General features: G+C 41.3%; 1 protein-coding gene across 3 annotated transcripts in view; it reads right to left on the bottom strand.

The window, feature by feature from the left end:
- Positions 1 to 25,512, bottom strand: part of PHF3 (PHD finger protein 3) — a 220,615-nt gene that overhangs the window by 37,882 nt on the left and 157,221 nt on the right. For all 3 annotated transcript variants that reach the window (XM_073626731.1, XM_073626730.1, XM_073626733.1), the window contains 2 exons: positions 21,787 to 21,919; positions 9,887 to 10,067 (listed from right to left, as the gene is read on the bottom strand). In XM_073626731.1, the coding sequence (XP_073482832.1) occupies positions 9,887 to 10,067; positions 21,787 to 21,919 (314 nt within the window). The remainder of the gene's footprint in view (positions 1 to 9,886; positions 10,068 to 21,786; positions 21,920 to 25,512) is intronic.

The raw sequence follows: 25,512 nt of genomic DNA, 5'->3' as shown, positions 1-25,512 counted from the left end.
TGTTTCTTATTTTGTTCAATTTTCATAAAAAAATGTGCAAGACTGAACAAACTTGTATTTTACCTTATCTGTAAATTTCTGATCTTGGAGAACAGTACAAGACAGTGTTTGTTTTCAAAGACCATGGGTTATATGTAGTCTACCTTCAGTTTATTGGGCACAGGCTGCCCCTAATGAATGCTCATATAACCCCAACTACTCTGTGAAACTCCAGTTTTTTGATTTTACAGGACCACAGGAGATGGGGACAGGGGGTGGGGCAGTGTCTGTGTCCTGTACTGTACTCCATAAGGATTTTTATAGGAAATTCAATATTCCCATTAACTTATTATTACAGTACAGGAAGCAGGGCTTGCATTCATTGACCATAGGACGCTCCACAGCAATAAACTGCAGGGTGGGCAACAACATAGCAAACAGAACTGTCAACAGGCCCACAAATTTAAAAAAAAAAAAAAGGATTAAGTAGCCTAAAAACACTCTGACGACAGCTTGAAGCATCTTGCAGCCAAAGATTTCATCAGCTGTGGCCTATACATCCACCTGGTAAAACCTGGAAAATATCTGAACAGGGGACCAAGTGGCAGGTTTGCAAATCTGTGATATAGATGCTTTATTCTGAAAAGCCCAAGAAACACCAACAGACTTGGTGGAATGAGTTCTGATAGGGAAAGCAGTAAGCCTTTCTTTAGGAGCAGAAGCCTTGGAAATAAGTTGTCTAATCCAACTAGTAATGGTGGATCGGGAGGCAGCGTGTCCTCTTCAACACCCTACAGGGACTCAGTTCTGCGAATAGAAGTAGTCCTGACAACATCCTACCAGTGTAAGGATTTTTTTTTTGTGTATTTTAGAGCAGGACAAAGAGAAGGGGGGACAATATCCTCATTGAGATGGAAAAGAGATACCACCTTGGATTGAGAAGAAAGTCTTGGTCTCAATACCAACTCGTATGCACCATAAGAAAAGGCACTTTACACGAAAGGGCTGCCGCCTCAGAAGCACACCTAACAGATAACCTTAAACATGAGGTCTCCCAAAGGGATATCTCCATTTGGCTCAAAGGAGGGGGTGGTCTCTGAAATACACACTGAGATCCCAAGACAACACAAGTTGCAGAATTGGAGGATTTATATAAGCAACTCTCTTGCGAAAAATCTAAAACGCTGATTGAGACCAGATTTGAGAAAGAACAAAATACAAACAGGAAACTCCCTGGGACTCAGCTTCGTGTCCTTCCATCAGAAAAAATAAGCCTTCCGTGTGCAAAAGTAGATCTTGCGGGAGGCCGATTTTCTCACTCTGAGTAAGGTGGGAGATAAAGTCAGAGATACCACTATCCTTCAGGACCTGGGTTACTACAGTGATGCTGTTAGCCACTTGCCGACCGGCTCCTGTACATATACGTCGGCAGTTTAAAAATGGATATCTCAGTAACGGCAGCAGCTGCTACCATAACCGAGTTATCCATCTTTTCAGTGAGCGGTCCCGTTAACGATAATGGTGGTCTCTGCGGCGGATTCACCGTGAGATCACTGTTATCGGCGGCGGGAGAGGGCCCTGTAAAAAAGGATTTTACAGGTAAGCTGTTATAAAAAAATCCTATTTTCTTTATCGTACATCACAGGACACAAAGCCTCAGTATTTACTGATGAGATGTCCCAGAGCAATGCCACCTGAGGGGAGGGGACACAAACAAAAGTAGGGAGCAATCAGACCTGAGGACCCTGTACTGCGGCCTACAGTACACTGCTCCCAAAGGCAATATCCTCATACCTTTTCACACCCATCTAATAGAATCTGGTGAATGTATGGACTGAAGACCAAGTTGCGGCCTTACAGATCTGAGCCATGGAGACCTGGTGATGCACTGCCCATGAAGCACTAACAACCCTGGTGGAGTGCGCTTTGATTTGAAAAGGTGGAACTTTCCCCTTTAAACCATAAGCTTGAAAAATTACCTGCCGAATCCATTTAGCAATGGTGGATTTCGATGCTGCCTATCCTATCCTAGGACCTTCAGGCAGCACAAACAAAACATCCGTTTTGCGAACCTGAGCAGTCGCTTACAAATAGGCTTTGACCGCTCTCAATACATCCAGAGAATGTAGTGACTTTTCTTCCTTATAACAGGGATCTGGAAAGAATGAAGGCAGAACAATATCCTGGTTCATGTGAAAATTTGAAACCACTTTCGGAAGAAAACTAGGATGAGGACGCAATACTACTCTATCCTTATGAACAATTAAATATGGCTCTTTACAAGAAAGAGCCGCCGATTCTGATACCCTTCTCGCAGAAGAAATGGCTACCAGAAAAATTAGCCTCCTTGTCAAAAGGACCAAAGGAATATGTTGTATCGGCTCAAAAGGCTGTTTCTGTAATGCCGACAGAACTAAATTCAAGTCCCAGGAGTTCAGGGGTGCTCTAACTGGTGGATTAGGCTGCGTTACCCCCTGTATAAAGCTTCGGACCAAAGAATGTGAAGCAAGGGGACGTTGAAACAATACCGACAAGGCCGAGACCTGGCCCTTGATAGTACTCAAGGCCAGCTTCACATCTAACCCCATTTGCAAAAAAGCAAGGATTCTCCCTATGACATACTTGAGATGCCAACCCCTGGATTCACACCAGGAGACATATGCCTTCCAGATTCTATAATAAATGACTCTGGAAGCTGGCTTCCTTACATTAATCAAGGTAGAAATTACTGGGCCTGAAAGCCCACGACTCTTCAGAATGTGGGTTTCAATAGCCAAACGCTTAAATTTAGCGTTTGTAAGGTAGGATGGAACACTGGTCCCTGCGATAGCAGGTCTGGACGTGGTGGTAGGGTCCATGGGGACCCTACTGCCATCTTCACTATTTCTGCATACCATGATCTTCTGAGCCATGCTGGGGCCACTAGAAGCACAGACTTCATTTCCTGCTTGATCCTGCGAAGAAGTCGTGGTAGCAGCTAAATAGGAGGGAGTGCATAAATCAGTGAGAACTGATGCCAAGGAGTCACCAACGCATCTGTCCCGCATGCAAGTGGATCCCTTGTTCTTGACACAAAGTTGTCGATCTTCTTGTTGAACCTGGACGCAAACAGATCTACATCCGGGATCCCCCATCTTTGACATATGGCCAGGAAGATGTTGGGCTGAAGAGACCATTCCCCTGGGAATTATTGGCGACTTAAGTAGTCCGCTTGCCAGTTCTCTACCCCTGGAATGAAGATTACCGATATGCACGGCACATGCTTTTCTGCCCAGATTAGGATCTGGTTTACCTCTTTCTGGGCTGCACGACTCCTGGTGCCCCCTTGGTGATTGATATAAGCCACTGCTGTGGCATTGTTGGATTGGACCCTGACAGGACAACCCTGCAACCTTAATGTCCAGGTTTTTAGGGCCAGATACGCCGCACGAATCTCCAGAAAATTGATGGGTAAGGTTTTCTGGATCCTGGACCATTTCCCTTGTACAGTCGCCTCTTCCAGAATGGCTCCCCAACCCGAAAGGCTGGCATCTGTTGTTACCACCTTCCAGGTGACTGGTAGAAAGGATTTTCCTTTCCGCAGATTCTCGGGTACCAACCACAAAATGAGGCTCCGGCGCACTATTGGAGACAAGCGCATTGGAAAATCTAGCACATGGATCTTCTTGTTCCAGGCAGATAGGATACGGTTTTGCAACAGTCTTGAATGAAACTGAGCATAGGGAACCGCTTCAAATGAAGCCACCATCTTTCCCAACAATCATATACAAAGGCGAATAGAAGGACTCTTCTTTGCACTCTTACTAGCTGAACCAGCTCCTTTATTGCACTGATTTTTTCCTGGGGCAAAAACACCCTTTTTTGGGTTGTACTTATGATTAGACCCAAGTACTCTAGTCTTCTTACTGGTTTTAAAGAAGACTTCTCTAGGTTGAGAACCCAACCTAGGTATTCCAGGTAGTTGACTGTGGTGACCAAGCCTTGGTCTAAACGGGCTACCGACCGGTCTATTAAGAGCAGGTCGTCTAGGTACACTATAACCGTTATACCATGGGCCCTTAAACTGGCCAGAGGAGGAGCCAGGACCTTTGTGAACACCCGAGTTGCAGTAGCTAGACGGAAAGGCAAGGCTAAAAACTGGAAATTACGTTTTTCCACTTCGAAACGCAGATATTTCTGATGAGCGGGGAAAATAGGTACATGCAGGTGTCACAAATTCGCACACGCCCATGGCTAACTAACCACGACGTGCGTTCCGTGACCGGGGTATATGAGGAACTAAGGGAATAAGGGGGAACTTATACTGAGCATGTAAGACTGGCTGTGGTACTTTCACAGCCGCACTACCTTTGGCCACCACTAGAGGGAGACTCCACTCCAATCCAGCTAGCTGACCACACACAGGCAGATACAAATCTTACATACAATCTGGTGCACTCTAAGGGTTGGGGAACAGTCTAGCAATTACTATACACTTCTAGGGTTCCTCCAGCTATCCTGCAAGCTTGAACCCCGGTGTTAATCACTTTTCCCACTGTCCCCACACCCACACACCAGACACACAATAAAAGATAGCCTGCCACCACCCAACAGTTTGTCCGCAGACTGGTCTGTTGAGCCACCACACACACAGATCTGCGTCTGGCAGATCTGTTAGCTTACAATCTGCATGCAATCTGCCAACACACAGTGCAAACCGATTGGCACATAACTTAGACCGAGTACTTAGGCACTAAAATACAACAACCTCTCCAGAGATATGAGTCCTAGCTTAGTACACAGAAGTCACTTATTAATTTTATCATTTAATATCCCGAAAGTGGGCAGTGCATATCAGATATACAAAGAAAAAGGATTTACCAAAGAAGATACAAAAAAATGCAGAAAGACACACAAATTGGCAATTTGCTATGAAAATAAAAAGGGATAAAAACAGAAATAAACTTTACCGAAGTCTATCCGTTAGTAGAAGCATACTGGAACATGTGGGAACTCCCCAGTTTCGAACTGGCTTCGTGGAAGAACAATGTCCATATCTCAGGCTACCCAATTTATTGAAATATGGATGTGGGCTGGACTTGGCCAATTAACCCTGGGGGGTGTTCCTGTCTCAGCCCACAGAACGTTTGTGTTCTGAAATGACTAGAGTCAAATTGGCCCAGAACGGTGCCGATTGCTGGGCCATGGATAGGATTTCCGATACCAGCGCATCAGATCGCAACATTACCAATCATTGCCTGCCTGCTGCAATCAGGCGCCATATAACGGTTTTGTGTGGCTCTCTAGGATTCCACACCTGCTAAACATACAGAGTTACATGTACACGTAACCCATCAGGTGTACGATCAAAAGGAATTATTTTCATCTCTCTGACGCTAATATTTTAGCTTTTATGAGAGATAAACTAGGTTCCTTAGATCTGTTGGTATTAATCAAAGTTTACACACTGTCCGGAGCCTTGGGAATGCCCCCTGCGGATCAATGTAGCCAAAATGACTAGCAGTTTTCTTTGAGGCCTCAGGATAGTGGCAATCTGTTTACGCTAATGGGAACTTCATTTGGCATCTAGGTATCACTTCGATCCTAGAAAAAACTGGCTCTGTCCTTTTCAAATGCTAATGAAAGAACATATGTGCATGACTGACATTGAATACTATATTTTTAATAACCCAGAATTAAACTACATCTACAATTACACTACTTCTACAGATCACACCACACCTTGTTAAGGCAAAACTATCCTACACTTACATTTTCGTCACAGCAGGTAAGCATCTTTGATGTCTACTGATGCCAGAAGTTCTCCTCCTTGTAGGATGGAGACTACTGATCGGATTGATTCCATGCGAAAAGATTGAATCTTTAGGAACCGATTTAGATCCTTGAGATCCAGGATGGGTCTGACATCCCCATTTGGCTTTGGCACCGTGAAAAGGTTTGAATAAAAGCCCAACCCCTGCTCTTGCATGGGAACGAGCAGGGGCGTCCCTTCATAAAGAGCCTTTAACGTTCTGTCTTGTAGATTTCCTCCCCCAGGATTTCTTTTGTCCTTGGGGTTGACTCTGAGTTTCACCTCCTGAATCTGACGGTGGAGGCCGTCGCGACTGCCTGGAGGCTGATGCCCCAGGCACTAGAGAAAGAGTCCTTTTAAATGAAGGGCGTTTACTCCATTTCTTAACTGGTAAAAGGGTACTTTTCCAACTAGATATCTTTTGTATATATTTGTCCAAGTCATCCCCAAACAGCCTTTCCCCGCGAAAAGGGAACCCCGCCAGGAGCTTTTTGCATGGAGTTTCGGCTAACCAATTTTTCAGCCACAAGACTCTACACATATGCACCAGCCCAAAGCGTAAGACAAGAGGTCTGAAGGATAGAATCTCTGACTGCATCAACCGCAAAACACAAGGCTGCTGGCAGCTCGGCTAATTCTTGGGCCTGCTGTTCAGGGAAAACCTTGAGCACCTGTTTCAAGTGATCTCTTAAGGATTGGCATACCCCAATTGCCGCCACTGCGGGTTGAGCTACTGAACCTGCCAAGGCAAAAAACGTTTTTCAACAGGAATTCCATCCTTTTATCAGTTGGATCCCTAAGCATCTGAACGTTGTCAACCAGACAAGTCAAATTTTTGTTCACAGAGGAGATAGTGGCGTCAATTGATGGAATACCCCACATCTTTGTGAACTTTTCCTCCATAGGATAAAGGATTGAAAACTTTTTAGGAGGGAAAAAATGTTTATCTGGGTGATCCCACTCAGAATAAATAAGCTTTTCCAGCAGGAAATGAACAGGAAAAGCATGTGCAGCTTGAGGAGGCTTAAGTGAACCCAAACTAGATATGGTTTTTTCAATATATTGTATACAGGGGCTGAGATGCCAGCAGCAGATGTAGCCCCTCACCTCGACGGCTCATCCTGACCAGCCTCCCTAGGTCCTTCAGGGGGAGATGGTGGTGCAGAGGGGGGTGTCCTCAGAGCTTGAGGGAGATCCCCTTGAGCCCCTATTTCTCGGGGTACCTGTACCTCTTCTGCCCATAGTGCCAAGCACAATAGCCGAGGTACAACCAAAAATACACATACTGCTGAGCAAATAGTCCAGCAACTACCGCTGCTATAAAGGCCCAATCTGGTGCTAAGTAAATGCTGCCTGGGGATGCCTTTGTCAGCCACACTCACATGCCCTCCATCCGCTCTGTGTCCCTCCTTGAGCTGTGCACCTGCAAAAGAGTGCATCTTATAGCCTCGTTGTGGGTGTCAACCCACGCCAGACACCGCGCTAACGCTTCGCCCCTTTTTCCTAGCACCCATACTGCCCCTCCCCTTGTCCTTTTTTAAACAAGCCCTGCTTTCCAGCGCGAGCCGAGGGTTCCGATCCTGATTGGATCGCCATGGAGGGTAGGCTGGGGCGGAGGAGAGCGGAGGGTAGGTGGATGAAAGTTTTAGCTGCGGGGAGACATTCTTTGGGAGAAAAAACCCCCATCCCACATCCTACCTGGGCATGGGCTCAGAGGAGTGTGCAGCATGATCACAGAGACGAAAATGACAGGAATTGAAAGGTACGTGTTCTTGATAGCCCCCGGTGGCGACTTTAGGCATAGCAACATTACTTAAAGGGGAAAAAACCATAAGAAACTAGAAAAATTCCTTAGGAATCTCCCTTACCTTATCCAGCTGCAGGGTTCTGTGGTAACATACCCAATCTTCACCTCTCACGGTGGGCTCCATTTGAAAAAACCTTAAAAAGGGGGGTCCTAGCTCTGGGCCTGTAAAGCACCCAGCCAGGGATATGGCTGAAAAAACCAAACACTTTATACCGGGGTCTAGCTTTCTAAAAAGAAAAATATTACAGGCAGAACCTAATTTCTTCCGACACGAGGCCCGGGTACCATTCGATTCGGCCTAGAAAAGCACTTTGAATGGATCCTGTTGCGTGGCTTGCCCCTGAAGGATATGCCAGCGGATCTCAGCACAGCACATCTTTACTTGTGACCAACACCTAAGACACTGGCGAAAAAACTGAGGTACTCCCAGTTTGGGGAGGGGTTATATAGGGGGCTAAACTTCCTGTCTAGGGTGTGCCAGTGTCCATCACCTAGTGGTGCCTATATAACCCATCAGTAAATACTGAGGCTCTGTGTCCTGTGATGTACGATAAAAAAATACATTTTTAAAGCGCCCCGTCCCGACGAGCTTGCGCGCAGAAGCGAACGCATCCGTGAGTAGCGCCCGCATATGAAAACGGTGGTCAAACCACACATGAGGTATCGCCGAGACCGTTAGAGCGAGAGCAATAATTCTAGCCCTAGACCTCCTCTAACTCAAAACATGTTTTAAACGTCGCCTATGGAGATTTTTAAGGGTAAAAGTTTGACGCCATTCCACGAGCGGGCGCAATTTTGAAGCGTGACATGTTGGGTATCAATTTACTCGGCGTAACATTATCTTTCACAATATAAAAAAAAATTGGGCTAACTTTACTGTTGTCTTATTTTTTTCATTCAAAAAGGTGAATTTTTTCCAAATAAAGTGCGCTTGTAAGACTGCTGTGCAAATATGGTGTGACAAAAAGTATTGCAGTGAGCGCCAATTTATTTTCTAGGGTGTTGGAAAAAAAAGTATAATGTTTGGGGTTCTAAGTAATTTTCTAGCAAAAAAACGTATTTTTAACTTGCAAACATCGAGTCTGAAAAACAGGCTCGGTCTTTAAGCGGTTAAAGCCAGAAATAGATGGAAAAGAGGACTTTGCGTCTGTTTGGAAGAGGCCAAGGCTTGTCCACTAGGAGTATGTTTGCATAACGTGTCCTTCTGGACCAATTCAGTGGAAAAAGGATCACCAGAGTCCTTTCTACCTTTGTCTTGTGAGTCAGAATCCTTACTGCAGGAAAGGCATATATCAGCCTGAATAGAGTCCAAGGAATCACCACTGCATCTACTGCGAGGGCCAGAAGATTCCTGGTCCTGGCTACAAATCTGTTCAGTTTATTGTTGAACCTAGAGGTCAGAATTTCCACATCTGGTTTTTCCCAGCTTTGACTGAGATTCTGGAAGACATCTGGGTGCAGGGACCTCTTCTCAGGGTCTAGGCATTGACAGTTTAGTAAGGCCCCCTGACAAAATGTCCACACCAGGGATGTGGATGGCAAAGAGAGCTTGGCAGAGGTAGACACTGTGAAACCTGAGGCAGAAGCAAACTAAAGGAGTGCTTTTTGGATCTGAGGGTACAAGTGTAGGACATTTGTTTCTGCAAGAGGGAAAATTTTAGCATGGGCTGTGTCCAAGATTAAACCCAGGTACTCCAGATGGCGTGAAGGCAGACTTTAGAATGTTGACCAGCCAAAGGTTTAAAGGAACTGGATCCTCCTTTGGATGTCTGCAGACACATTTGTGGCTGAGAAGTCCTTCAGGGGAAGGTCGTCCATGTATCCTGTGACATGAATGCCCTGGGTCCACAGAAGAGCAAGAAGAAAGGCAAGCATTTTGTGTACACCCAGGGTGCAGAGAAGAAACCTGCAAATTGGAAGCGCTGGTCTCTCACAGCAAAATGCAGCATGCGTTGATGTATGAGGAAAATGGGGAAGTGTAGATCTTGTATGTCTACTGATGCCAGAAATTTGCCTTTTCTAGTAGCTTGCTTATAACCCATCTATAAATAGAAGCCCTATGTCCTGTACTTCATGATTACGATGAAAACAATAACTTTTTCAAGACAATATTGGCAAGAGAAAGCCTAGTTTGTGCCCAAAGAAACACATATGTCTTGTTGTTACCTTAAGTAATGACAAAGTTATCACCAAATAAAGAGTCCTGTAGTGGAAATGTAAAAATTGCACTGGTTCATAAGGGTATAAAAGGTAGGAGAGCTAAAATACTGTAGTTAAAATCTAATAAACTGGGTAATAAATCAAGTTACCTTGGAGCTGAAAAGGGTGCTTCCTTTGGCGATTCTGGTTTTTCGGTTTCCATCATATCCATCTTGAAATTACCAGACGCAGAAGATGTTTCTGATATATTCTCAGACTCTTCACGTATTGCACCCACAGACATTTTCACTTTCTTAGGTGACAAATCTTCAGCAGGTGGCGCCATTCGACCTTAACAAATTGTAATCACAATCTATATTATTTTGTCAATAATTTGTATTTCAGAATTAAAAGTTGTTACAGAATCCAAGAAAAACAGAATCTATATTTTACAGACAACTATTTATATGTCCTGGCGCTTATCGGGTATGGAAAAGAGAGGGAAGAAAAAAGGAAAGAGACAATAGAGGGGAAAGAAAAGTGTGGTATGATCTGGGTGACAATTTATCAAGAACATGTCAAAAGGTGGAATACAGGAGCCATTAACATTTATGTGGACAAAAATAAGGTCAGTAAGGACCAGGGAAAAAATACAAATCATATTTATACTGTTTGTATATCAATGTACATAGTGGTTTCTTTATGCTGGTCTTGTTTTATGTAAAGGTCTTGTCCCGCAAGAATATTTAAACTTTAATATAGTACTGGAATTTAAACAGTTAAATGCATTCGAGAGCTATACCATACCATAAGTAGCATAGTGATCAGTGTGGCAAGTCAGTGCTAGTAAGGTTTTCGGTGCTAACTTTGACAAGAAAAAGTATCCGGGTTCTACCGTTTGGGACTGAGCAAAGGGCTATTTATTCCATTCTGTAAACAGGAAATGGAAATAATATCTTCGCCCTGAGGCTGGTGAGATGGGAGCAGACAGAACTGAGAATGAAGTTAACACAGCCTCTCTGGTAAGCAAGCGATGTGATCCTACTGAAGAACAGTCCTGCCTATGTCTGACTACAAGTCACAGGTCTGGGAATGCCCCCGATCGTGTGAAACCTCAGAAGAGCAGGATTGAAGGCAGAGGAAAAGTGCCCAAAAGACTTTCCTCAGGAACCTGCAAATGAGTAAATAAAACCTACAAACACAGCCATAGGAAAAAGGGTTATACAGACTATTATCACATAGGAAAAAACCTTGGCTAAACACAACTCATTGTGCTAGATTTTAGGAGTTATGTATACAGCTAAACTATCTATAAATATTTAGAGTCTGTTCAAAGTTTGTTTCAAAACATTTTGGGAAAGATTTGAAATGTGTGCAGTCAGTATTTTGTTTAAAATAATTCTGTTATAAAGTAAAAATATAAAGGTTATGAAATAGGACAAATAAGTAGAATTGTTTAAGATGCCAATCAATATTATGAAAGACATATGAATTGTGATTATAACTGTATAAAAATGTATACATAGCAGGTGTCTTTAGATAAACAAATATATAGTGAATATACAAGAATTAACTGTATAAAAATGTATACATAGCATGAACAAATATATAGTGAATATACCAGAATTAACTGTATAAAAATGTATACATAGCATGTGTCTTTAGATAAACAAATATATAGTGAATATACCAGAATTAACTGTATAAAAATGTATACATAGCATGTGTCTTTAGATAAACAAATATATAGTGAATATACCAGAATTAACTGTATAAAAATGTATACATAGCATGTGTCTTTAGATAAACAAATATATAGTGAATATACCAGAATTAACTGTATAAAAATGTATACATAGCATGAACAAATATATAGTGAATATACCAGAATTAACTGTATAAAAATGTATACATAGCATGAACAAATATATAGTGAATATACCAGAATTAACTGTATAAAAATGTATACATAGCATGTCTTTAGATAAACAAATATTCAGTGAATATACCAGAATTCTACATTTATCCATATACATAATCGTGATATTGATTAATATATATAACATGTGTCTTTCATAGATAGACCAGTTTTTATAAGATATAGCTATATATATATATATATATATATATATATATATATATAGAACCATTTTATGTAATAGTGATTAATTAAAATTATACTGAGTGTATCTTATATTAGACCGGTTACCAGAATACTAAAAGGTATATATTCTTCTCACCAAGATACAAATATATATTATGAAAATTTAACATTTTATTTAACAGATAGTTCAGAACACATTTTTCTGCTCTCAGACATGCTGGTTGAAGGTGATATTACCTGAAATTCACCAAAGTAAATCATTAGATTTTTCCTAACCAATAAAAAAGAAGCCATACCTTTTGGGCTGAGCATATTATAATTTTTATGATCTTATTGTCTGAGATGGTATTTAGAAGCAAGAAATATGCCATGAAGGGACACTCAAGAACATTCAGAAACACCTGATTACCATCACTCATACACGCAGACACATACACCATTCATCTACTCACACTTTTACATTCATGGAGATTCTTGAACACCTTATGCTTTGGAACTCGGAGGTCGCAAGAAGTAATTCCTCTTTTAGAGTATCCATCTTGAAAGCCACGGCAGCCATTCTAAAACCTCTGGTAACCAGCAATTCAAATCAGTAGCCGTTTTGGAACGGGTAATTATGTCGTGTTGATATTATCTTATATTCATTTGTGTTCGCTTAAATATTGATATTGAATATTTTACAATTTTTTAATTTTTCTCCCAAATCAATAACCGCCCTGTACATTTTTCTTTAACCACTTGCCGACCGCCTCACGCATATATATGTGAACAGAGCGGCACGGGCAGGCAAAATCACAAACCTGGTACGTGATTGCCTTCCCGCGGGCGGGGGGTCCGATCGGACCCCCCCGGTGCCAGCGGCGGTCGGCATTTGTCTAGGAGCGATCAGAGATGAGGGGGAGGCCATCCGATCGTGGCCCCCCCCTCGCGATCGCTCCCAGCCAATGAGAAACATCCCCTGCCTGTGTATAGTACACACAGGCAGAGGATGTGATGTCATCTCTCCTCGGCTTGGCAGTTTCCGTTCCGACGCCGAGGAGAGAAGACATCTGAGTAAGTGTAAAACACTACACAACACAGTAGAACATGCCAGGCACACATTACACCCCCGATCCCCCCCCGATCACCCCCCCCATGTCACAAACTGACACCAAGCTGTTTTTTTTTTTTTTTGTTTTTTTTTTTTCCTGATTACTGCATGGTGTCAGTTTGTGACAGTTAGAAGTGGTAGGGCAGTGAGTATTAGCCCCCTGTAGGTCTAGGGTACCCCCCTAACCCCCCCTAATAAAGTTTTAACCCCTTGATTACCCCCCGTCACCAGTGTCGCTAAGCGATCATTTTTCTGATCGCTGTATTAGTGTCGCTGGTGACGCTAGTTAGGGAGGTAAATATTTAGGTTCGCCGTCAGCGTTTTATAGCGACAGGGACCCCCATATACTACCTAATAAATGTTTTAACCCCTTGATTGCCCCCTAGTTAACCCTTTCACCACTGATCACTGTATAACCATTACGGGTGACGCTGGTTAGTTTGTTTATTTTTTATAGTGTCAGGGCACCCGCCGTTTATTACCGAATAAAGGTTTAGCCCCCTGATCGCCCGGCGGTGATATGCGTCGCCCCAGGCAGCGTCAGATTAGCGCCAGTACCGCTAACACCCATGCACGCACCGTACACCTCCCTTAGTGGTATAGTATCTGAACGGATCAATATCTGATCCGATCAGATCTATACTAGCGTCCCCAGCAGTTTAGGATTCCCAAAAACGCAGTGTTAGCGGGATCAGCCCAGATACCTGCTAGCACCTGCGTTTTGCCCCTCCGCCCGGCCCAGCCCACCCAAGTGCAGTATCGATCGATCACTGTCACTTACAAAACACTAAACGCATAACTGCAGCGTTTGCAGAGTCAGGCCTGATCCCTGCGATCGCTAACAGTTTTTTTGGTAGCGTTTTGGTGAAATGGCAAGCACCAGCCAGCGTCAGGTTAGTGCCAGTAGCGCTAACACCCACGCACGTTACACCTCCCTTAGTGGTATAGTATCTGAACGCATCAATATCTGATCCGATCAGATCTATACTAGCGTCCCCAGCAGTTTAGGATTCCCAAAAACGCAGTGTTAGCGGGATCAGCCCAGATACCTGCTAGCACCTGCGTTTTGCCCCTCCGCCCGGCCCAGCCCAGCCCACCCAAGTGCAGTATCGATCGATCATTGTCACTTACAAAACACTAAACGCATAACTGCAGCGTTCGCAGAGTCAGGCCTGATCCCTGCGATCGCTAACAGTTTTTTTTGTAGCGTTTTGTTGAACTGGCAAGCGCCAGCGGCCTAGTACACCCCGGTCGTAGTCAAACCAGCACTGCAGTAACACTTGGTGACGTGGCGAGTCCCATAAGTGCAGTTCAAGCTGGTGAGGTGGCAAGCACAAGTAGTGTCCCGCTGCCACCAAGAAGACAAACACAGGCCCGTCGTGCCCATAGTGCCCTTCCTGCTGCATTCGCCAATTCTAATTGGGAACCCACCGCTTCTGCAGCTCCCGTACTTCCCCCATTCACATCCCCAACCAAATGCAGTCGGCTGCATGAGAGGCATTTTCTTTATGTCCTCCCGAGTACCCCTACCCAACGAACCCCCCCAAAAAAGATGTGTCTGCAGCAAGCGCGGATATAGGCGTGACACCCGCTAATATTGTCCCTCCTGTCCTGACAATCCTGGTCTTTGCATTGGTGAATGTTTTGAACGCTACCATACACTAGTTGAGTATTAGCGTAGGGTACAGCATTGCACAGACTAGGCACACTTTCACAGGGTCTCCCAAGATGCCATCGCATTTTGAGAGACCCGAACCTGGAACCGGTTACAGTTATAAAAGTTACAGTTACAAAAAAAAGTGTAAAAAAAAAAAAACACAAACAAAAATAAAAAAAAATAGTTGTCGTTTTATTGTTCTCTCTCTCTCTATTCTCTCTCTCTATTGTTCTGCTCTTTTTTACTGTATTCTATTCTGCAATGTTTTATTGTTATTATGTTTTATCATGTTTGCTTTTCAGGTATGCAATTTTTTATACTTTACTGTTCACTGTGCTTTATTGTTAACCATTTTTTTGTCTTCAGGTACGCCATTCACGACTTTGAGTGGTTATACCAGAATGATGCCTGCAGGTTTAGGTATCATCTTGGTATCATTCTTTTCAGCCAGCGGTCGGCTTTCATGTAAAAGCAATCCTAGCGGCTAATTAGCCTCTAGACTGCTTTTACAAGCAGTGGGAGGGAATGCCCCCCCCCCCCCCACCGTCTTCCGTGTTTTTCTCTGGCTCTCCTGTCTCAACAGGGAACCTGAGAATGCAGCCGGTGATTCAGCCAGCTGACCATAGAGCTGATCAGAGACCAGAGTGGCTCCAAACATCTCTATGGCCTAAGAAACCGGAAGCTACGAGCATTTTATGACTTAGATTTCGCCGGATGTAAACAGCGCCATTGGGAAATTGGGGAAGCATTTTTTCACACCGATTTTGGTGTGGTCAGATGCTTTGAGGGCAGAGGAGAGATCTAGGGTCTAATAGACCCCAATTTTTTCAAAAAAGAGTACCTGTCACTACCTATTGCTATCATAGGGGATATTTACATTCCCTGAGATAACAATAAAAATGATTAAAAAAAAAAAAAAAAATGAAAGGAACAGTTTAAAAATAAGATAAAAAAGCAAAAAAAAAAAAAAAAAAAAAAAAGCACCCCTGTCCCCCCTGCTCTCGCGCTAAGGCGAACGCAAGCATCGGTCTGGCGTCAAATGTAAACAGCACTTGCACCATGCATGTGAGGTGTCACCGCGAACGTCAGATCGAGGGCAGTAATTTTAGCAGTAGACCTCCTCTGTAAATCTAAAGTGGTAACCTGTAAAGGCTTTTAAAGGCTTTTAAAAATGTATTAATTTTGTTGTCACTGCACGTTTGTGCGCAATTTTAAAGTATGTCATGTTTGGTATCCATGTACTCGGCCTAAGATCATCTTTTTTATTTCATCAAACATTTGGGCAATATAGTGTGTTTTAGTGCATTAAAATTTAAAAAAGTGTGTTTTTTCCACAAAAAATGCGTTTGAAAAATCGCTGCGCAAATACTGTGTGAAAAAAAAAACAAGAAACACCCACCATTTTAATCTGTAGGGCATTTGCTTTAAAAAAAATATATAATGTTTGGGGGTTCAAAGTAATTTTCTTGCAAAAAAAAATAATTTTTTCATGTAATCAAAAAGTGTCAGAAAGGGCTTTGTCTTCAAGTGGTTAGAAGAGTGGGTGATGTGTGACATAAGCTTCTAAATGTTGTGCATAAAATGCCAGGACAGTTCAAAACCCCCCCAAATGACCCCATTTTGGAAAGTAGACACCCCAAGCTATTTGCTGAGAGGCATGTCGAGTCCATGGAATATTTTATATTGTGACACAAGTTGCAGGAAAGAGACAATTTTTTTTTTTTTTTTTGCACAAAGTTGTCACTAAATGATATATTGCTCAAACATGCCATGGGAATATGTGAAATTACACCCCAAAATAAATTCTGTTGCTTCTCCTGAGTATGGGGATACCACATGTGTGAGACTTTTTGGGAGCCTAGCCGCGCACGGGACCCCGAAAACCAAGCACCGCCTTCAGGCTTTCTAAGGCCGTAAATTTTTGATTTCACTCTTCACTGCCTATCACAGTTTCGGAGGCCATGGAATGCCCAGGTGGCACAAAACCCCCCCAAATGACCCCATTTTGGAAAGTAGACACCCCAAGCTATTTGCTGAGAGGTATAGTGAGTATTTTGCAGACCTCACTTTTTGTCACAAAGTTTTGAAAATTGAAAAAAGAAAAAAAAAACATTTTTTTCTGGTCTTTCTTCATTTTCAAAAACAAATGAGAGCTGCAAAATACTCAGCATGCCTCTTAGCAAATAGCTTGGGGTGTCTACTTTCCAAAATGGAGTCATTTGGGGGGGGTTTGTGCCATCATGGCATTTTATGGCCTTCAAAACTGTGATAGGTAGCGAGGAGTGAAATCAAAAATTTATGCCCTTAGAAATCCTGAAGGCGGTGCTTGGTTTTTGGGGCCCCGTACGCGGCTAGGCTCCCAAAAAGTCCCACACATGTGGTATCCCCGTACTCAGGAGAAGCAGCTGAATGTATTTTGGGGTGCAATTCCACATATGCCCATGGCCTGTGTGAGCAATATATCATTTAGTGACAACTTTTTGTAAATTTTTTTTTTTTTTTTGTCATTATTCAATCACTTGGGACAAAAAAATAAATATTCAATGGGCTCAACATGCCTCTCAGCAATTTCCTTGGGGTGTCTACTTTCCAAAATGGGGTCATTTGGGGGGGTTTTGTACTGCCCTGCCATTTTAGCACCTCAAGAAATGACATAGGCAGTCATAAACTAAAAGCTGTGCAAATTCCAGAAAATGTACCCTAGTTTGTAGACGCTATAACTTTTGCGCAAACCAATAAATATATGCTTATTGACATTTTTTTAACCAAAGACATGTGGCCGAATACATTTTGGCCTAAATGTATGACTAAAATTGAGTTTATTGGATTTTTTTTATAACAAAAAGTAGAAAATATCATTTTTTTTCAAAATTTTCGGTCTTTTTCCGTTTATAGCGCAAAAAATAAAAACGGCAGAGGTGATCAAATACCATCAAAAGAAAGCTCTATTTGTGGGAAGAAAAGGACGCAAATTTTGTTTGGGTACAGCATTGCATGACTGCGCAATTAGCAGTTAAAGCGACGCAGTGCCGAATTGTAAAAAGTGCTCTGGTCAGGAAGGGGGTAAAACCTTCCGGGGCTGAAGTGGTTAAAGATTCAATTTTCTATATATATTTTTCATTTTGAATAGTTTCCAATCTATGACATAACAAACGTCCAATTTTATTGCACGCTGTTAACCACTTACTTACCTGCAGTATAGTAACGGTTGAATTTGTGAAATATAGACGTTCTGTCTAATTGTCATTTTACAAGGTTATTGATTCTACAGGGAAGTTTATCACTGTTTGTATCACATCAAAGGTACTACACTCCAATTTAGCAGGTGTTTCAATTGACATTCAAGATTTTATGTAACGCAATCAGTATTTTATTTTATGTAACGTTTGTTTATGTCAACCAATATATATAACTATTTTTGAATGATTACATGTCTGGTGAATAAATTTCATATTTTTAGATTGTGGTCATAATGGATTGAATTTGTATCTTATAAATATCATCCTTAAAAATTACTTAATTATAAATACTGTGCAGGAAAACTTTCCTTAATAAGCACAACACAGACTACTCTCCTGATGAAGGAAGGACTACCATTGGCTCTCAGTTGTGATGCTGTCCAACAGAGCCCGAATGAGGGACCTCTAAATATAGAAGAGACCACCAGTTCTGGAAGACCAGAAAGCAGCTCTTGGGCTTATGACTCCCCAATCAGAAAAACAAAATAGATATGGGGAGAATCCTTAACAGCCACCGGATGGAGAGGCTGAATGATCATCAGAGGCAGACACATTACACTGTTCAAAAACTAGAATATGTGACAGCTGAGAAGAGGGTTGAAGTGGGCCAAGAAAGGATGGAGGAAAGAGACATCTCTTAGAGCTCTGCCAATATACCTTGCCGACAGATGTCTGTTGAAGCTCAGTAACACATGTGCGCTGACCGGCGTAGGCACTGTTTTTTTTTAAATCAGTATGTTTTTATTTAATAATTTACAGAACATAAGTGAAAAACAAATAGCAAAATAGTCACTCAGATATTCACTTCTTCAGCTTATGATACAGTCTTGAGGATTATTCTATAACAGAGTCTGTATACAATAGACACGTAAACCAAGGTAAAAAATGTAAAATATAAAGTATATCTTGCTAGATCAAGAGTGAGGGACACCACTACCCTGCCCAGGCACCTGGGAACTGGGAACATGCTGCGCTCAGGAGGGGAGTGGCGACCCCCAACCCTCTTTGAGGGTTGTTGCATTGTTTCCATTGTTAGATAACGTCTAGTGTTAGACTAAGTAATATATGAAATAGACATTGGTGTTCGAAAAAGAAAAAAGTAAGAAATATGAAAGTAAAACATAATATAAAATGAAATTAGGGAAAAAAAAGAAAAGAAAAACAGTCTGATAGTTACTTCCCTTTGGTAGTAAGTGATACATTTAGGTCTTATGTTTCATTGTGTACCAATCTACCCATTTTCCCAGTTTTTTGGGCTTTACTGCAAGTGTTTTGAGTTGATGCATATAACATCTCGTACGCTGCGTGAGTGTTAGTCGTATTGATGACTTCATGTAGAGACGGGGTTTGTTGATCTCTCCAATGGCGCATTATCGTTAATCGTGCACTCAAAAGAATGTGCATGGCTATGGTCCTGTATTTTGGTGGAATTAACTCTATGTCTAAGGATAAAATTGCATTTCCTGGTGACATGTGTACTTTAATATTCAATACTTGTGAGATTACTCAATAGACTCCTTTCCAAAAGGGGATTATAGTGGGGCAAGACCAGAGTATATGGTACAATGTTCCCACAGCACCACAGTTCCTCCAGCAGGTATTGGAACTTTGTGGTGAGAATTTGGCAATTCTATGAGGTGTTAAATCCCATCTGAAGAGGATTTTCTGCGATAGTTCCCATAAGTTTACACTCTTTGTTGCAGCATAGGTGATGTGTAGTGCCTTTCTCCATTGTTCCAGGGAGTAAGACGTATCTAAGTCCTTCTCCCAGGCAATCATATGAGTTGTTTTCAAGGGTATATCCTTATTTTTTAGCATATTATAGAACAACGATATACCTTTAATCTTGGTGGTAGGGTTTGTGTAGTATTGGAATACTCTCCATGGCATCTCAATATTTGTTTTCAGGTTGGTGCGTAATAGATGTGTAATCCTATGGTTTGTGTAATATTCTGAGTTAGCTAGGTTGTATTCTATCTGTAAGGACCTGAAGGTTTTTGGAGTTGGACCTATCATTATATCTTCAATTTTTTCTATTCCCTTTTCCACCCAGCTTGAGACGTTTAAGTCAGGTATTATGTGTGTCAAGCTATAGGTGGGCATTGATAGTGTGGAGGTAATGGAGTCCTGAAATGGAGTGTTTAACAAAGCTCTCCAGGCATAAAGTGATGCTGTGACGGTGGGAGAAAGTGATGCGTATCTAGGGGTGTATTGTTGGGTAGTAAGAAGAAAGTGATAAAGATCGCCACCTTTAAGTTGTATATTTTCCAATTCCTTCCATCTGGTATTGGGGCTTTGGGGGAACCATGTTTTAATTTGCGCCAATATTGAGGCAATGTAATAGTCTTTAAGAACTACTAAGCCCACTCCTCCTGCCTTCCTAGTATTGATTAGTTCCTCGCCCTCCTTCCTCGCCAAAGATATCTGTTGATTATAGATTGGGCTTTAATAAAGAAGGTGTTAGGTACTGGGATAGGGATGGTCCTAAATAGGTATAGAAATTGTGGTAGCAGTACCATTTTAAAGGCTGCAAGTCTCCTGGACCAGGATAATTCTGTTTTTGCTATCTTGGAGTTTGGGGTGTAGTTTATCTAAGAATATAGAATAATTTGCTTTGAACAATTATTCTGTCTTAGGTGTTAAGGTGATGCCTAAGTAATTTATACCAGTGGTGCTCCACATGTATGGGTATAATTGTTCCATTTTGTGCTTAGTTTTAGGAGGTATATTGATGCCAAGGATGTATGACTTAGTGTAGTTTACTTTGTAGTAGGCTATACTGTTAAACACTTTGAGTGTTTGATGTATTGAAGCTAATGAGGTCTCCACGTCTGTGATCGTGAGTATAACATCGTCAGCAAATAGACTGATGGTGTGTGTTGAGTTGCTAAACCTATGTCCTGTAATTTGAGGGTGGTTGCGTATGTAACTTGCCAGAGGTTCCATGAAAAGTTTGTAAATTAACGGTGAAAGTGGGCACCCCTGGCGAGTTCCATTTGTAATATTAAATGGAGTGGAAAGTGCCCCTGAGGTGTAAACCTGGGCAGAGGGCTTGGAATAAAATGCCATAATTTCAGAAAATATGGTGCCATGGAATCCAAACTTCTCCAATAGCCTGGCAAGATATCCCCAATGTATCCGAACGCCTTCTCTGCATCCAAAGCTAGGAGCAGAGAAGGCGTTCCCTTCAGATTTGCATGGTGGATTATATTAATTAAGCGCCTTGTGGCGTTAGTTGTTTGAAGTCCTTTTGTAAATCCAGATTGGTCCGTATGTATAAGCTGTGGAAGAATGTTTATCAGCCTTAGTGCAATCAGTTTGACATATAGTTTGAGGTTGTTATTAAGTAATGATATCGGTCTGAAATTCTGTGGAAGAGATGGCTCCTTCCCTGGTTTAGGCAGGGTGATTACGAGTGCTTTCAACATTTCTGATGGGAAGGAGGAAGAGGCAGCTGCAGTGTTGAAAATATTGGTTAGGTGGGGAGAGAGGATGTATTTGAATGTTTTGTAGTATTCTCCTATGTATCCATCAGGACCTGGGGACTTGTTTAGTGGTAGCGTATCAATAGCATAAGATAATTCCTGGATTGTGAAGGGAGAATTAAGGTGCTGTAGTTATGTTGGGGTTAATTGGGGAAGAGATACTTTCTTCAGAAAGCCCTTTATAGCCTTGGGCGTTGGTTGTATGGTATTTGGATCATCTGCCAAGTTGTACAGAGATCCATAATAATGGCTAAATGTGTCGGCAATTTTTTGTGGGTGTTGATGTTTATCTTTAGTGATTGGGGGTTGGATGCATGGTATCTTGGTTTTGTACCTGTAGCCCCGTAAGCATTGTGCTAGGAGTTTCCCCGTCTCGTTACCATTTACATAACAGTTCATATTTAAACGCATATTTTAAGCCCTCCCCTTACTCTCCAAAGGCAAGTGTTGACAAGTCGTAAGATTTCTCAAGCAATAATAAATGAGTATACACACCTGTGCATATTTTACAGTTTAAGTCAAATAGGTGATTTTTGTGTTGTGCTGTTGTATCTGATGTAGACTCAGTAGGTGGATCTTTATCTTTATGTGCTTCTTCCTCTTTTTCAAAGGTTTTCGCAACAGATTCCTGTAATTATATAAATGAGAAGTAAGATATTTAAGAAGGATAAAGAATTTAAGAAAAAACAGTGACAGGTGAAAGGGCATGGATCTTGTGCTGTGAGAAATGTAGCTTTTTTAGAAATGAGTAAATCTGCATAAAAACTTGCATAAAAAGAAAAGTCTTAAAGTATAACTAAACTGAAAAGGACAAAAACTGCAAGCAGACAGGCTCTTTATTGCAGTAGAAACTTGCTAGATCTCTTCTGCAATAAAACAAACTTACCTGCCTGTTTGTAATGTTCTTTATGGACATACAGTACTGTGCAAAAGTTTTCAGCAGGCTTGAAGAAATGCTGTGAAGCAAGAATGCTTTAAAAATATATATATATTTAGCTATTTTTATTAATTTACAAAATTCAAAGTGAGAGAACAGAAGAAAAATCTAAATCAATTCAATATTTGGCTTCAAACCAGCATCAATGCGTACACTTGCACAATGTCAGGGATTTTGTAGGATTAGTCAGATGTATGATTACCAATTGTACCAAGCAATGATCATCAATTTCATATGTAAGTTGAAAAACAGACATTAACTGAAATAAACAGCTTAAACTGGGTGAGGAACAGCCAAACTCTGCTACTAAGGTGAGGTTGTGGAAGACAGTTTTAGGTCATAGGTCAAACGCCGCACAGCAATAAGTCACAAGGTAGTTATAGTGCGTCAGCAAGGTCTCTCCCAGACAAATACTTCAAAGCAGAGTGGCCTTTCAAGATGTGCTGTTCAAGCTCTCTTGAAGAAACAGAAAGAAACAACGCTGAGGACCGTAAACACAGGGGTTGGCCAAAGAAACTTAATGCAGCAGATGAAATACACATCATGCTTGCTTCCCTTTGACATCAGAAGATGTCCAGCAGTGCCATCAGCACAGAACTGGCAAAAACCAGTGGGACCCAGGTACAAGCATCTTCCCTTCAGAGAAGTCTGGTCAGAAGTGGTCTTCATGGAAGAATTGCAGCCAAAAAGCCATACCTCTGACGTGGAAACAAGGCTAAGCAACTCAACTATGCAGGAAAACATAGGAACTGGGGTGAAGAAAAATAGCATCAAGTACTCTTGACTGATGAGTCAAAATCTGAAATATTTGGATGTAGCAGGAGGCAGCTCTTTCGACGCTGGGCCTGGAGAGTGGTACAATAATGAGTTTCTGCAAGTAACAGTGCAGATTGTTGGTGGTTCCTTTGAAGTTTGAGGCTGCATTTCTGCAAATGTAGTAGTTGGAGATTTGGTCAGGATCAATAGTGTCCTCAATGCTGAGAAAACAGGAAGATACTTTTTCATCATGTCATGCCATCAAGTAGATATGCGATTGGCCCCAAATTTATTCTGCAGCAAGACAAAATATACAACCAACGTCATTAAGAACTATCTTCAGCGTACAGAAGAACAAGGATTCCTGAAAGTGATGGGTTGGCCCCCACAGAGCCCTAAACTCAACATCATGGAATCTATCTGGAATTACATGAAGAGACAGTAGGGATCCGAGGCATCCTACATCCACAGATCTGTGGTTAGTTCTCTAATCCAAGATGTTTGGAACAACCTACCTGCCGAATTCCTTCAAAAATTGTGTGCAAGTGTAGAAGAATGGATGCCGTTTTCAAGGAAAAGGGTGTTCACACCAAACATTTCATTTGGATTTTCCTTCTGTTTATTTTTTATCAATTAACAAAATTGAAAGTAAATGAATTAACACTTTTATTTTTGAAAGCATTCCTAATTTACAGCATTTTTTTACACCTGCCTAAAACTTTTACACAGTAGTGTACCTATGTGTCAAAATGAATTAAACCTTGTAGTGGTGAAGTGCAGGTAAACTAATATGTCTGAAATGCCATGTAACATTCGTTACACGTTTAGATATTAGAATAAAAACTGTGCAGCAAAGGTTCACCCAAGCAGCTTTGATTCTGACAGCTGTGTGGAAATTTAGACAGTCCTTACAAAAGATGATGTCTTTATAAACAAGAACCAGTGACAACATTCATGTACTACTATTGCATGCATTTGCAAATATTTGTCAAAATGTATGATTAAAACGGTACCAAGACATTGTTTTAATGGTATAATTGCTGAACTAGACCCCACTGAGCATTACTGCAACAACAGGGAATGAATGGAAGGATGGAATAGAAAAAGTTTAATGATGAACCAAATGTTAATTGTGAGTGAATTAGAAAGTCGATATGCTGCAGAGCAAACAGCGACATGTAAATCAAATACTAATATTGACCATTGCATACATATAAACCAACAATAAAGTTATAAACTGGTGTGCAAAAAAGAAAAAACAAAAAAACAAAGGTTATTCCACCCAAGTGCAAAGTCATAAGTGAAAAAGTTCAAAATTGCATTCTGAGTCGCAGGAAAAACGCATATCCAAAGTTCATGAATTGCATTCCTTAGTGTGTATAAATATATATATAAATAAAAAACACCATCAAAGTTAATTGTGACTGAATTAGAAAGTCGCTATGCTACAGAGCAAACAGCGACATGCAAGTCAAATACTAATATTGACCATTGCATACATATAAACCAACAATAAAGTTATAAACTGGTGTGCAAAAAAGAAAAAACAAAAAAACAAAGGTTATTCCACCTAAGTGCAAAGTCATAAGTGAAAAAGTTCGAAATTGCATCTTGAGTCGCAGGAAAAACGCATATCCTAAGTTCATGAATTGCATTCCTTAGTGTGTATAAAGGAATAAGGGGACGTGAAGGGACCTCCAACCACCAGTGGATCCGAAGGTTGATAATAGATGTATCCTTACCAGACACGTTGGACCTCCTTTATAGCAAGGTCTTAGAAGCATGCAGATTTAGCCCTCTGCAGGGACAGTAGATGTCAGCTCACCACACAGCTGGAGATGGTTCCGACACTTCCGCATTGATGTAAACACTCCCTCGTTTGGACTCGTAGGTAAAGAAGGGGAGAAAGAAAAAACTCCAATGGTATAGTATGTAAAAAAAGGGGAATTTTATTGCCTCAGACAACTAGGCATCTTTAAAACATCCAAAACATAAAAGCCGGCAAAATATAAAAACAACAGAGACACCCGTGCTAGGTTACATGGGGCTCTATGGCGATCTGGCGTACACTGTTTATATATATATATATATACATACATACACACACTAAGGAATGCAATTCATGAACTTTGGATATGTGTTTTTCCTGCGACTCAGGATGCAATTTTGAACTTTTTCACTTATGACTTTGCACTTGGGTGGAATAACCTTTGTTTTTTGTTTTTTCTCTTTTGCACACCAGTTTATAACTTTATTGTTGGTTTATATGTATGCAATGGTCAATATTAGTATTTGATTTACATGTCGCTGTTTGCTCTGCAGCATAGCGACTTTCTAATTCACTCACAATTAACTTTGATGGTGTTTTTTATTTATTTATTTTTTTATTTATTTGTTTATCTACTTATGATAACCATGTATTAATATAGATTTAAATATCTAATGCAAGCGCACAATTTTTTCTTTGTATGTAATTTTTCACCTCATTGATATTTGTGGTTTTATTGCAGCTGTGGTTATATTAATTT

Source organism: Aquarana catesbeiana, linkage group LG04 (assembly GCF_042186555.1).
Source record: "Aquarana catesbeiana isolate 2022-GZ linkage group LG04, ASM4218655v1, whole genome shotgun sequence".
In the NCBI taxonomy this organism is placed as follows: domain Eukaryota; kingdom Metazoa; phylum Chordata; class Amphibia; order Anura; family Ranidae; genus Aquarana; species Aquarana catesbeiana.
This window is presented reverse-complemented; position numbering and strand designations above follow the sequence as displayed.